General features: G+C 38.2%; 1 protein-coding gene and 1 pseudogene across 1 annotated transcript in view; one reads left to right on the top strand and one right to left on the bottom strand.

Annotated features, from left to right (window-relative positions):
• The window catches only part of B4GALT6 (beta-1,4-galactosyltransferase 6), a 65,024-nt gene extending 51,898 nt beyond the window's left edge, over positions 1-13,126 (top strand). Inside the window, exons 6-9 of the mRNA XM_024580585.4 lie at positions 3,762-3,949; positions 8,592-8,714; positions 8,996-9,097; positions 9,595-13,126. Coding sequence (XP_024436353.2) covers positions 3,762-3,949; positions 8,592-8,714; positions 8,996-9,097; positions 9,595-9,742 — 561 coding nt within the window. The 3' untranslated portion in view covers positions 9,743-13,126. The remainder of the gene's footprint in view (positions 1-3,761; positions 3,950-8,591; positions 8,715-8,995; positions 9,098-9,594) is intronic.
• On the bottom strand, positions 1,770-2,444 carry LOC112322929 (small ribosomal subunit protein uS5 pseudogene; annotated as a pseudogene).
• Positions 13,127-15,551: the final 2,425 nt, after the last annotated feature.

The following is a 15,551-nucleotide window of genomic DNA, read 5'->3' as shown; positions in this document are numbered from 1 at the left end:
ATAGAATAAAGGAAAGATAATGAACCCATGAAGGAAAAAAACAGGACACTATAAAGAATAATTAGGACAAGAAAATTACTGAAAACGTGAGAACTAAAAGAGAACTTTCAATAGAATGGCTGGAAGATAAACTTAATAACTCTTAAAATAAGAACATCAGCCTAAGAGCACCAGTACATTACAGGTAAACAGCCTTTAAATGGCTCCAAGCACCCTCGCTTCCTTGTAACCAGGCCCTTCCTTTGGCAGTCTCCTCCCGCAACGAGTAAGAGCTGATGTGTGGGCAGCAGACTGGAGTGGCACATGTGACTTTGGAGACTAGGTCCTAAACGACATTGCTGCTTCTGCCTTGGTCTCCTGGGTCACTCGCTCTCAGGGAAGCCAGCTGCCATGTCCTGGGGACACTCCGGGAGAGGAGCTGACTTGCCGGCATCATGTTGCTGGCCCTGTGAGTGAGCCACCTTGGAAACGGGTGCTCCAGCCGAGGCCCAGACATCACGGAGCAGAGATAAGGCACCTCTGCTCCTGTGCTGTCCGAATTCCCTACCCGCAGATACTGTGAGTGTAATATACCGCTGTTATATTTTCAGCCACTAAGTTTTGCTGTGATTTGTTACACATCAATAAATAACTAATACGCTCACTGATTAGGGTTATGGAAAAATATATCAGAAAAAATGGGGGGTAATGGAGAAAATAACCAAAAAGATAAGAAAATTTCCCAGAAGCAAAGCTATGAGTCTTCAGATTAAAGAGGCCCATGTGCACACATAAGTAGAATACAGAGCCACCATGGGACAGGTTATTTTGAAATTTTAGAATACAAATTAAAAAGGGAAGAGGCCAAAAAGGTTCCGTAGGAAAAATTACCAATGATTACATATCATAACTATATGAACCTTCTCAGCAATGCTAATAGCTAGAAGACTGTGGAGCCGTGCCTTTAAAGTTCTAGGGGAAAGTAATTTTCAACCTGGAACTTTTTACCCAGCTAAAATGTCAATCAAGTGGGAGGATAGACTTAGGGCATTTTCAATTTTGTCATGGACCCTTACTTAGGAAGCTGCTGAAAGTTGTGCCTTGGCAAATTGAGAAAGCCAAGTAGAAGATAAGATGATCTAGAGAATGGGAGAGAAGTCCTAGGGTGATAATTGTGTAAGGTTAGACCAGTCCAGCCTGGAACAGGAGCTGAGGGCAGTGGGCGTTGGACTGGACTTGGTGAGTGGGGAAGGAATTGGCAGATGATTTAGTGTGTTCGAATGAGCACATCAATTATTAATAGATACAGGGCATAACTATTGGGGCTTTTGTACAGAGTAATAATAGTTCTATAGAAACAAAGAAAAAAGAGGACGGTTATTATTTCTAGTTTGAGAAAGAAAAGTAATTATAATTCACTCAGTACTCAAGAAATATTTCCATCATCCTAACGATACACTATTTATTTAACTAAAATTATGATACAACTACATATATTGGGAGAATGGATGGAGAAGCAGTGAGTGGGGTAGCGTAAATCCTCCACAGCCATGATAAGGAGTCAGTAGACGATGTCTAAAGTTAATGAAGCAGGGGCATATCGGAACTGTCATTATCTTGAACCAGATAAGAACCAGAATGAAATGCTAAAGAGTTGCCATGTATTGCTTTTGGAGGATGAAGATGGGTAAGGCATGAAACTTTTTATTTTTATTACAAGCCACTAGGTATTATGTCTACATTTAATGAAAATATTTTTTAACAGGCTTAATTATTTTTTCTGTATAAAATCATGTGGCAGCCACAGCTGGAGCCAGGTGCTCTGTGCAGGAGCCCTGGGGTAGGTCTTTACAAGACGGTCAGTGAGTTGCTGTAGGGAGACGTGGTGAACGCAGTCTCTTTCCAGAGGTCGGGGGTGAGATAGCTGTAGGTCTTAGAGACAGCTCGCAGGTGGCCTTGGCGAAGTTGCCTGGGGTGGCAGTGCAGCCCCTGGCTGAGGTGTAGCAGTTGTCCATACCAGCTGTCAGCAGCAGCTTCTTGGGCACAGGGGCTGAGACGATGCCAGTGACCCTAGGGTCAGGAATGAGGCCACCAGCACAGAGCCACAGCACCCGGTCACCTTGCAAGGGGCGGTGTGGGGCTTGCCGATCTTGTCCCACCAGTAGCCTTGCCGCACAGGGACAATAGAGAGCTTGGCCAGGTTGATGGTCCCATGGATGGCATTGGCTGCTTCCTTTGAACACTTAACATCCAGCCAGCATGTCCATTGTTGTCCCCCATGGCTACAGATGGCTTGGACTGGGTCCTCTGGCCAATGCCTGTCTGCTTTTGCACAGGCACAGTCTTCAAAACTGTGTCCTTGAGCGATGCTCCCGTGAAAGTGTCAATGGTCTCAGATTCTTTGATGGCAGGGAGAAGAGAGAGATCTCCTCCGGGGACTTGATCTTCATGTCCTTGACCAGGTGGCCCAGTTTCTCGACAGGGATCCACTCCTTGTCCTCTGCCTTGCCTCCGTGAGTTCTGCAGCCTCGGCCTGCCCCAGACCCTGGTTGTGACCTTTGCCCAGGTGCTGCTGCCAGATCCTCCACAGAAGCCTCCTGGGACACCCAGCCTCCCGTTCCAGGGCCCTCCTGCAACAGCAGTGTCATCTGCCACTTGTTTGCTCAGAGAAGAAGCGATAAAAACAATCTTTAAAACCTTAAAGGAAAGTAATTCAAGCTGATGATGATGCACCAGTAATAACATTATAATTTAACTTCCTTTCTCTTGTATTCTCTCCATTTCATTGATGAAGAAAGAAGCTGTAAAAAGTAAAGTGGTTTTTATTACCTCAAGTTAGAGCGGGACCCAGGAATGAAAATTAGTAATTTTTCACTCTCGAGGCAGCATTTCAGTGCTAACTACATAATGTAACTCATTCACTTCTGTGTCATCCTCTTTTGTTTTTGTTTTGGAAATGATTTTGAGAATTATTGCTCAGGCCTGGGTAATTGCTGTTTAATTGCTTTGGATACGGAATGAAACTTTTTATTGTCAATGCACCTTAATATAATTTCCTTCATAAATAAAGGTAAGTGGTTGGAATATAGAAAGTTAGGTTCTGTGTATGTAATACGTTTCCATTTTTTGTTTCATAAATACTCTTGGTATTTATTATAAGCAAGAATAATAAAAATAGGAACTGTTTGTTGCCCGGGCATTTTATGTGTTTTCTTCAGTAATAAAGGAAAATGATTTTGTAATGAAGTTGGGTTTCGTGTAATAAGTTCCAACTGTTTTTGTCTCTAAAAGTGTCTTTGTCTTTATTATAAGCACCAGTGATCAAAGTTAGCCCTCCCTGGCCTTGTTATGTGAGAGAAGGGTTACCATTTGCTTCTCTTAGTCTTGATAGCAATTTGGAAGGCTTCACTAAAAATGACACCTATATAATTTTTAATGGCTTTATCTTTTTCTGGTCATAAGTAATCCATGTATTGATGTATTTGAAGTAAAATAGAAACATGAGTGCTCTCATTATATGAATGTGATGATGAACCATTGTACTAGATAATAATTTATTGTAATTTATCAAAGTGTAAAATAATGCAAGTAATTATTGAAGTATAAAATAATGCAAGTAAATTTAAATGGTATAATTGAAAATCCTGAAGTATGTTTATCATTTTATCTATTTAATTCAGATGTATTTATTGTTTGACCATGCTTCATCAAGTTAGAAAAATTTAGGAAAAAGGTCAGATGGCAGAGCCTGAGTAGCATTTCTGTGTTTTGTCCCTGTGAAGACCGGCACACAGCCGTTTAACCGCGCGATGCTCTTCAACGTGGGCTTCAAAGAGGCCATGAAAGACAGCGTGTGGGACTGTATAATCTTCCATGATGTGGACCACCTGCCTGAAAATGACCGAAACTACTACGGATGTGGAGAAATGCCACGTCATTTTGCAGCAAAGCTGGATAAATACATGTATATGTAAGTAATGTGCAATCTTCCTCCTATTGTATACAAAACGGTATCATCATGATGTGTCTGCATCTGAGGTTGTTCAAAGCCTAAAGAATATGTTTAGTTCCAACCCGCCCTCATAGGGAGCCAGGCTGTAGAGTCACTTGTCCGTCTCTAGGTTCCTCCTCATGCAGAGCTTGTGTGGAGTGGTGGGAGAGAGCCTGGTTTCTGCAGTCAAGCAAGTGTGTATTTCACTTCTGGCTTCCACACTGAACAGTCATAGGAGTTGATCAGGTACTTGTATCTCTGAACATGGGTTTCCTGGTTCACTGGAGTATTGGAGCCCATCCACAGGACTGCAGTGTGACCCCCTGTGCTGGGCCTGCCCCGTGTGGCTAACAGCACCTGCTGTCTGCCCTCTGCTTCCCTTCTCTATCGATGTTTTAGTGCAGGGAAGGTCCTCTCTCCTGCAGTGTGTCTTCTCCTTTCTCAGCTGTGGATTCTTGACATGGTTTTAATGAGAAGAAAGAAATTTTTTCATTCTCTGACTGGAGATACCTTGAATTGTAAACAGTCATTGAAGCTGTGAGAGTACCTTTTTATTTTCTATTTTTTCAATTACTGTTGACATTCAATATTATTTTTGTGTGAGTTTCAGGTGTACGGCATAGTGGTTAGACAGTCACATACTTTACAAAGTGTTCCCCGTGGTATTTCAGTGCCCACCTGACACCATACACAGTTATTACAATGGTACTGACTGTATTCCCTGGGCTGCACTTTACAGCCCCATGACTGTTTGTAACTGCCAACCTGTGCTTCTCAATCCCTTCAGTGTTTCCACACAGTCTCCCAACCTCTCCCTCCTCTGACAACCACCAGTCTGTCCTCTGTCAGTGAGTCTGTTTCTGCTTTGCTTGTTTGTTTATCTTGGTCTTTAGATTCCGCATATAAGTGAAATATGATATGTCTTTCTCTGACTGACTTATTTCACTAAGCGTAATATCCTCTATGTCCATTCATGTTGTCACGAATGGTAAGATTGCATTCTTTTTATGACCAAGTAATATCCCTTTGCATACATGTACCACAGCATTTTTATCTGCTCGTCTGTTGATGGGCACTTGGGTCGCTTCCATGTCTTGGCTGTTGTAAATAATGCTGCAGTGAACACAGGGGTGATACATTCTTTTGCATTCGTGTTTTGGATTTCTTTGTATATGTCCCAGAAGTGAAATCACTGGGTCATAAGGCAGGTCCATTTTCAATTTTTTGAGGAACCTCCATACTGCTTTCCACAGTGGCTGCACCAGTCTGCATTCCCACCAATGGTGCACAGGGGTTCCCTTTTCTCCACATCCTCACCAACCCTTGTTCATTGTTTCATTTGCATCTCTCTGATGATTAGTGACGCTGAATATCTTTTCATGTGTCTGTTGGCCATCTGTATGTCCTTTGGAGAAGTGTCTATTGAGGTCCTTTGCCCATGTTTTAATTGAGTTGGTTTTTTTGGCATTGAGTTATATGAGTTCTTTATAGATTTTTGATATTAACTCCTCATCAGGTGAATATGTTCTCCCATTCTGTGGGATGCTGTGACAGTAACTTAAATTGGCATTAAAGCATGCAAGTGCAATCCAGGAAAGAGATCATGGTTTTCATTGGCTAATGGAATCGGAGAGGAGAGAAAACAGGAGCAGGGAGATGATTCCAGTGCCCGACCTACAGGTAGAGAGAGGCAGTGACATGACCAGGTGAATCAGCACTGAAGCAGGAAAGGAATAGCTTTTCCTTGTTTTGCTGGTGGTTCTCATCGTTAGGAAACCTTTTCCTTAATACCACAGTATCTGAACTCCAAGTCTGGCACTGCCTTGGGAAAGTCACTTTGGTTTAGGATCTTGGTCTTAGCACTTCTGGCAACAATTTTGGTCAGCCTGCTGGAGTCAAATTAGATACGGTATAATTGATTTTCACTTAAAAATATCATAAAGGTCATAAACTATCATAAAAAGATAATTCTAAATTATCTTTTTACTTGAGAATGTTTTCTTGTGAATAAAGTATTCATATCTACCTAGGCTAATCCTAGGGTGAGTAGGGTACATTGGAAGTTTGACATTAGAATGCTAGCTTAGGGAGAGGGTGGCAGGTCAGGGCGTGGCTGGGTAGTGCAGACTTCAGCCGGGACAAAGCCTGATGGAGCGTCTCTGCCCAGAAATGAAGTCTACACTCCTATGGCTGCTGACCAGAATGCTCAGGCCCCCAGACTGGTGTCCTTCCCCCTATGGACAGTGTAGGGTAAACACTACTAGAGTTTTGCTTGTTCGAACTTCCATTTTCTATTTTTCAGTTTATCTATTTTGCTTTCATTTTATCTAATCTTTTTCATCCTGGGTATAGTCCACTTGATTATTGCCACTTAAGCAGAACAATAAATGGTATTCATGTGCTTGCCAATTTAGGCATGTCAATAAACACACACACACACACACACACACACACACACACCCCTACTGATCTCAGGATTCTCCCAAATCACTACCCTGGGCAAGAATAATCCAACTGGCCCTGGCCAGGTGGCTCAGTTGTTTGGAGCATCATCTTGTACAGCAAAAGGTTGCGGGTTCAGTTCCCAGTCAGGTCACATCCCTAGGTTTGTGGGTTCAATTGTGGGTCAGGGCATGTATGGGAGGCAACAGCCAATCATTGTTTCTCTCTCACATTAATGTTTCTCTCTCTCCTTCTCCCCCTCTCCCTTCCTCTCTCTCTGAAATCAATCAAAACACATTCTTGAGTAAGGATTAAAAAATAATAATCCAGCTGGTGTGGGAAACACCAGTTGCTTAACCACACCAAGAATGCTCATGGACCCACTTGAATCCCAACCAGCTGTGTTACAGGAATCCTAATTTCCCAAGTGGGAGCCTCGTGAGGTCTCCTGGGACAATATGGTTGTCTTTGGGGCACAGGTTGCTGTTACTACTGTCTTGGGGTGCCTTTGGCCCAGGGTGGAGCTAAGGTTGCTTTTTCCTGCAACCTTGGAGTTCCATGTGGGAGCTGCCTATTCCCTTCTGTGGCCACACAAAATCCCAGCTTGCAAATAGCACCTCCCCACAGGGAATGAGGCAAAAGTTTCTTCAACAAAAAAGAGAAATGGGCTTCCTCCCTTTCTCTGAGGCAACTGTGCTACAGCCCCAGCCAGATTCCCTTCGTCTTGATTTTCAGATGCTATGCGTGGTTGTTTTCTCTCCTGGCCCTTCACACTGGCCTGGCTTTCTTAGAGGCTCTAGCATGCTACTCCCCAAAAGGACTTATTCAAGTCTGAAGTCAAGGGGTGCTACCTCAATATCAGAAATCCTTTCTATATCTAAATGAATAATTTAGTTTGACAAAGTTCTTGGAGTATGAGTTAAGAAAAGGTAAGGAAAATAAAATCCAAATTAAAAAAAATAGTCATTAGTCAAAGAAAGACAAATACTGTATGATTTTACTTCTACGTGGAGTCTAAAAACAAAAACCACCTCGTAAATCCGGAGAACAGGTTGGTGATTGCTAGGGGTGGGCGGTGAGGGGGGTGAAATGGCTGAAGGTGGTCAAGAGTACACACTTCCAGTTACGAGTTCTGGGGTGTCATCTACAGCGTGCCGACTATAGTTAACAATACTCCGTTGTATATGTGGAAGTTGCTAAGAAAGTAGATCCTAAAAGTTCTCATCACAAGAAAAAAGGATTTTCTAACTATGTATGGCGATGAATACTAGCTAGACTTATTTTGGTAATATTTCACACATACACATACATACAGTCATGGTGTTGTACACCTGAAGCTGATGAAGTGTTATCCTCGTGTTTCAGTTATATCTCAGTACAGTCATTTATCTAATTATCAGTCAATTAAAAATAAGTGTGTTTGTAACTATTCACGAGAATTTTGGGTGTATAATCCAAGCAGACATATTGTAGGAATAGGCAGCTTGTCATTTTAAAATTAAATACTAGACTTGTCTTTACTAATATACACTTATACTGTATAATAGTGTGTTTATAATAAGTTCTATTAATTTAGATGATTTTATTACCTTAGCAACATCTAACATTGCATTGACAGCTATTGATGGATTTAATTAAGTTTATTTTATTGTAACAATAAACAATTTTGAACACTGGGTTTTGAGAATTATAACGTAACAATACTAAATATTAAATTTAAATTACCACAAGTGTTTTATTTTGTGTTTTACATAACACATTTAGATGTACTTGTTTCACTAGAGTATAAAAATATTTTGTTTCTTGGAGTACTTTACATTTCCCAGAATAGAATTTAATCAACGTAAGTACTGTATTTTTTCAGACTATAAGACGCACCCCCTATATTTGGTGGGAAAATGGGGGTACGTCTTACAGTCCAAATGTAGCTTACCTGGCTCGCTATAGGATTTCTGCTTTAAAGGATGTTATTAAATGTTTTACCACATTTTTTGCTTCAAAATTTTTTTTCCTATTTTCGTCCTCTAGAACCTAGGTGTGTCTTATGGTCTGAAAAATACGGTACTTATTTGGAAAATAGGGGTATACTTTGCAAGGCACGTAAAAGACTGAAAATGATTTCATGTGGCAAACTGTTTTGATTTTATTTTTTGGATGCTCTGTTCTGCTTTCTTTTTAGTCTTCCCTATAAAGAGTTTTTTGGTGGTGTGAGTGGACTGACGGTGGAGCAGTTTAGAAAGATCAATGGTTTTCCCAATGCCTTCTGGGGATGGGGAGGAGAAGATGATGACCTTTGGAACAGGTATGTTGAGGTATAAAATTGCTTAATAACAGAATTCCTGTGAATTCCCTTTCTACTAGGTAAAATTGTACTTTGCTGTTCCAAGCAAAGATTCTTTGGGGTGGAAAATTTTTGAGATCCCTAAACCCTACCTTGTGTTTCTCCTTTTTTTCTCTAAGAGGGCCTCCTGAAATTGCCGATGACACACCCATTAGGCATACTTTGCATTTCAAATTGAACTCATTGTTTCCAAGTCTATGTCAGACTTTATTTCCTTATGTTTTCATTTCCACATATGGCAGAGTTCACTATGCTGGGTATAATGTAACAAGACCAGAGGGAGACTTGGGAAAATACAAATCTATTCCTCATCATCATCGAGGTGAAGTCCAGTTTTTAGGACGGTAAGTTTAATAACATCTTTAGAGACTAAGTTCAAAATTACTTAATGTGTGAAAGATTTAAGATACACACTGCACCCAAAAAATTCCCTTCTTCTGAAGGGAAGTTTCTGGCCATATCAGTTTTTTAGAAGAAAAGCATTTTGGGGCTTGTTTTGAAGAGATATGCATATATCTGCATACACATAGTCATGTTCTATTAAAGAGCCCAGTTAACTGTTTCTATAAAATGTGTTTTCTTAACATAAACACAGTACATTTCATATCTTAAGGATGTCGAAGTCATAAGGGTGCAGAATAATTTTTTCAGGTGGCATTTTAAGACTCATACAAATGCTAATTTATAACAGTGGTTTAGAGGGGTTTTTAATTATGTGTGAGAACCAAAAATTGTAAAGAGCATTAAATGCTTTAATTTATAAGAATGACCTTGAGCATATTCCCCATCAATTTTTCTTTCTGAGCCATGTTTGTTCCTGTTTTTTCCTCCAACACTGTAGGTATAAATTGCTAAGGTATTCAAAAGAGCGCCAGTACATCGATGGGCTGAACAATCTGGTATACATGCCAAAAGTGCTGGTCGATAGGTTGTATACAAACATATCTGTAAACCTCATGCCAGAGTTAGCTCCAGTTGAAGACTATTAAAGAAATCGCTCTCATGGCAAGATGGACCACAAGGCTGGATCCTGAACCTGGAGTGCACTCTTAATAGAGGTCCGCGAACGGATGTGTCCCAGCGCGCACTTCTGCAGAAGAGCCAGCAGTCCTCAGTGATTACTGCGTGGGATTGTCTGCATTCAGCCTGCTTCCTCCCGCCCTCTGTCAGAGACACACCCCCATGGCCAGTGCTGCAGAGACCAGAAGCCGTGGAAGTTAAGAGCTCCCTGCAAAGAAAACATTTTTATACTGAAATCTCTAATTTAATTCAAGAGAATGCTTTATTTCTGTTTAAACATATTTTGTACATATGTGATGTAAATTAATGTGTTTAAATTGTTGAAAAATAAGACGTGTCACAGTTTTGCATGTCATTGGTTATGCCTTTATTAGACTTTTATAGACCTTTTTTTATTTGCATGGAAAAAAACAATGTAAATTTATGTCACTAAAAAAAGGTTAACCCTTGTGCGAAATGAAGGAACTGTCAATAATTGACAGCCAACTAATACAGTCAACTGTTATACTAGTTTTGAGCTTTAGACCTTCAGCCTTCTGTGTGGAAGAAGGCGCAGCTTTCTTAGGGCCCTAAAGGGTAGATGGAGCAGCTTAGAAAGCTTTTTTCCTACCAGGATTACCTATCATTTTCCTGCTTGCGATCTCATCAGATTTTGCTAAATCACAACCATAATGTTTATGCATATTGCATGGGTATTACCAAGAAAATCTTAAAAGTTGTGATGTGACATGATATAAAGGACCTCTTCGTGTTAAATGTCCTTCATGTACCTCCGGTGTGTGTGTCAGGGATTCTGTGCCTCAGAAAGTGTCCCTGAGGTTGTGTGTGTTTGTACGCTGTTTTTTGTCTGTTTGTCTGTTAATAGTGAACAGCACTTTTATTATTTTGAGTTCAGAAGAGCCAAAAATTTTTTTTATTTAAAAAAATATCAAAACAATTTTTTTAGAAGGATGAGTTATATGGAAAACCCAATAGCACTTATAATATACAAATGAATTATACTATTAGATAAGAAATTATATGTTCTATTTTTATGAAGATAAATGCTTAGTAGATAAAAAAAATTTTAAGTTCAATTCTCAGACTCATAAAATTTCAAGTTAGGAAGGGATTCTTTTTAATGTTGGCCAATTTCATTCAAACTGTATTTTTTTCACTTTTAAGAAATTATATTTCTGGTGTTATGAAAATTTCCTCATTAAAGCATAGTTTAATAGAAGTATATTATAACACATAGTTATTTAAATACATTGATGTTATAAGGTACTTCTCAGAAAACAGGTCTTACTACCTGACATCAACTATATTACTTTATCTTAAATTTGGATGAAGTTTTTATGGCAAAACCAAAACAATATTTTTACTTTAAAAATTATCAGTTATTGTTACCCAAAGATCTTTAAAATATCTCAAGGTATTTTCACAAATTTAAAACAAAAAATTATATATATAGTGAATCTTCAGTAACAATGAAGAACCAAAAAAAGCTCTATTTGAGAGATGTTTGGATAATATTTGCCCCATGGATTGTTCACCTGAAACAGAAATACGGTTATTTATCTCAGGTTGTAAGTTTAATTTTTGAAGTTGGCTTTTTTTATGACAATATTGGTAACACAAATGACCACAAAAGAAATCACAAAATAATGAAATTCATGTACTTTGAGAAAGCTGATAGCTTTCTGTTATGATACCAAACAGAATTTCTCCACATTTTTTTCTTAGAAATACTTCCAAAATATTGGTTTCTATTTTTTGTTTATACTGAAAATAATGAAAAATTAAACCTGAGAAGTAAATTTGTTCTTAATGTGTCTATCCATTTTCTGTCTCTCATAGCCAATATAATTTTTTAATTCAGTGTAATTAAAGAAAGTCAATTGGGAAAGTTACCATTTGTTGTTCACTAATAAGATAGTAGGGGTATAGGAGCATAATTAATTCATGAAATAATTAGCTATTTTAGTTGTGGGGAAAATTAGGGCTGTTTCTGAATTTTATTAGGAAAACATTTTTTTTAATGTGGATCTGCCCACATTTTGGAATCTTTTCATTTTGATACACATTTTACAATTTTAAGATAACGCAGTTCTACTAGTATCTGCCTTATTTTTTTGGATTAAGTCTAATAGTAATTTTTGTTTTGGGAGTGGACCATGAATATTTTGCTTTTTTTCAGTTTTGACTGTTGTATGTCATTCTGTGAAAATCATCTTATTAGTTTGTTTTTTTGTTTTTTGTCTTTTGTTTTGTTTTTAACTGCAGACTTAAAATTGAATTTTGCCTGTAGTGACTTACATGTTTCAATAAATGTGACAGAGTTTTGCCCAATTATGTTTATTATGTGAAAATAAATCTATTTCAGAAAAACTAACAAATATATTGCAAATTCAAACTATCTTTTAAAATTTTTCTTTAGTGGGTATATTAGTGAACACGTATTTTTGCCTGCTCTATCAGGTGCCATGCTAGACATGTCTATGGAAAAAGTATTACTTCTAAACAAATCAGGTCAAGCAAGTGGAAACCTTTCTAAAATTAGGAAGACATCGTCTGATAACTTATTCATTGTATTTCTTAGTCTCAAAATCAAGAGACACATATACTGGACATGGAGTTATTATAAGGTCCCTATGGCACTACTGGGAAAGTTATATAGTGCCTTTCAGTTAAGAAAGTAATAATAATGATTAATGGGCCTAGTTGTAGAAAAAGGAAAAGTGTTCCTATTTGCAGTAACATTATATCTAATTTGTAGTGGTGATAGTCATTTTAAATCTTTGCAAAAAACTAGGGTTAATGAATATTTTTTTAAATCTCCATTTAAATTTCTGGTTTAGTTTGTGAAAAGGTATTCAGTAAGAAAACCTTGTTTACAATGTTATGTAAGTACAAAATTACACATTACAAACTTGCTTATGCTTCTTTTCCAGCCAAGAGATTGCTATCTACTTTAAAACAAAATGGAAAAATATGTAAGACAATATTCTCCCTCTTTTGGAGGCTCCCTATGAGTGAAAGAGCAGATTTTGTGTCATTTTATTTGGCATTTGCTTGTCTTTGCTCTATTTCTTCATGTATTTTCTTTTTGGACAAATATTAGCACTCTAGATTTATTGCCTTGTATTCGCAAGTCTGCCAATGAGAGAACTAAAATGGCCACAGTGGTGTTTATCAGAAAGAGGGAGTGTGCTTCAGATTAGTGTACTGAGATCTGAAAGGCTTTTACATAAATGCACTGAAATAAATGCTAGTAATTTCTTGTATTCTTTTTTTTTTTTTTTGCTTCTCATGGAAATGTTTGTACTTTTTTATCATTGTCTTTTATGAAATATAATGTTCTAAAGACTTTGTGTGATGATGTAATTATTTTCTCTAGGGAACTTTTGGGGGGTTATCTGGGTTTTTCATTGTTGTTGAGTTTGTTTTCCTGAATTTCAAGTGAATGGCTGGTGAATACCTTGGTTGCACTAGGATTGCAGCATAAGCATGAGACGAGCACAGCATCTGTCTTTAGAACAGTTTAAGTGAAATACACTGAGAGATCACCCCATAGCTTTTTCCTCAAAAGAAACAGTAATATTTAAATATTTGTCCTCACATAAAACTAAAAATGGAACTGCCCTTTGACCCAGCAATTCCGCTGCTGGGATTATACACTAATGTCCCTGAAACACAAATCCAAAAGAACCTATGCATCCCAATTTCATAGCAGTGTTCATTGTGCTTTCCAATAGCAGCACAATTTACAATAGTCAAGTGCTGGAAGCAACAACCTAAGTGCCCATCAGTAAATGAATGGATCAAAAAACTATGTACATTTACACAATGGAATTCTACACAGCAGAAAGAAGGAGCTCCTACCCTTTGTGACAGCATGGATGGAACTGGAGAGCATTAATGCTAAGTGAAATAAGCCAGGCAGTGAAAGAAAAATATCATATGATCTCACCTTTAAGTGGAACCTAATCAAAACAAACAAGCAAGTAAATTGTAACTAGAGGCATTGAAATTAAGAACAAACTGACAGTAATCAGAGGGGAGGGAATAATGGGGAGAAGTGGGGAAGGGTTTTCAGGAACAACTATAAAGGACATGGACAAAACAAAGGAGGGGCGGATTTAGGGGAGGGAGGTGGGGATGGCTGGGGTTGGGGGGTGTGTGGTGGGGGGGAAATGCAGATAACTACTTGAACAATAATGAAAAAAAACAGCCAACACAAAAAAAAATACTTGTCCTCAGTACAAGTAATCTATTGTATCTTGAATATTCAGGAAGTAATTTTCAGCATTACTTTTCTCCTCCGTGCACAACTTCAGTAAACTAAACTGGTGTTAATGGTCAACTCCTTTCTTGTTTTTTAGGTATCAAGTAGTATTGAAGATCTTGAAGGCAAATAGTCAAATCTCAAAAATGCCTAGGAACTAGATTTGTATTGGGGCTAGATTGTGAGATCATATCAAAATATTTGTGTCTCGAATTTTAAGTATTATTTTTATGCATAGTATGAGCTACCAGGATATTACCACTATATATCACAAATGAAGCCAATCATTAAATCATTATTTAGTCATTTAAATGAGGCAAAGCCATAAAATGGGGTCAGTTTAGTTGGTCCTAGGTTCTTACCTATGGTAGTAATGTGTCCAATGATGAAGCGTGACTCAATTTAATGATCTTGTGTATATATTTTTTGCATTCTTTTTAAACACATGGACTTAAGGTTGTGGAGGTATCCTGAACCAAAATTGTTTTATTTAAGGAAGTCTCTTAAGGAGAATGCATTGTATTGATCTTGATTTAAGTGACTTCAGAAAAGATAGTACTACTGGGTTGGCCAAAAAGTCCATGCAGTTTTTTTTCCATAAAATAAAAAACACATTTTTCATTTTCACCAGTAACTTCATTGATTTTGGATATTTTGAATATGTCGGCTATCTCCCAATGGTATAACATTGATTAGTCTCAATTAATGTCTTGATTTGATTGCTATTAACTTCAACTGGTCTACCCAAATGTGGATGGAGCACCGGCCAGCAAGAACTCTCTAGCACGAAACTTCGCAAACCAGTTGACACGTTCAGTCAGTTACAGCCCCTTCTCCGTACACTGCACAAATCTTTTTTTGTTTCAGTTGTGTTTTTACCTTTCTTGAATAATAAAGCACAATATGCCAAAGATGTTGCTTATTTTCTTCCATCTTGAATACGCAAAAATTCACCAATTTTGATACGTTTTTTTAAATACACGCTGATAAGAGAGCTGTCACAATACAATCTAGCAAAATTGTTTTGAATGTGCGGTTAAAGACAAGCGCTACTGGAGCCGTATTATGGGAAAAAACTCAAACCTTTTGGCCAACCCAATATATCTGTCAAAACTACATTACTATTAGAAGAAAAAGATACGGGTTTAAAAATGAAACATATCTGTCACAACACATTCCTATAACATATTGTGGACCTGAATTTCATTGCTAATGTAACCTTCCCAATTTCATCAGTTGAAGCATGTGGTTGCGAGGGTCTCCAAGAGGTATCAGGCACTACCTATCCCGAAGGAGTTTACGTCTTCTCTGTGTAATAATATTGAAGTGGAAACTGAACCCTCATCCTATGAAGCAAGGGGCTCAATTGTGGCCTCTTCAAACACTGGTTTTATATTTCACTAATGCGATGTTCGGCCACTAGAGCAGATTTGTAGGAGCGGCTTTTCTCTGGACACAGAATAGTTCTTAGCTTAAGCATTGTACAGTCCTTCAGAAGGATAGTTGAGACA

This window comes from Desmodus rotundus, chromosome 10 (genome assembly GCF_022682495.2).
Source record: "Desmodus rotundus isolate HL8 chromosome 10, HLdesRot8A.1, whole genome shotgun sequence".
NCBI lineage: Eukaryota > Metazoa > Chordata > Mammalia > Chiroptera > Phyllostomidae > Desmodus > Desmodus rotundus.
This window is presented reverse-complemented; position numbering and strand designations above follow the sequence as displayed.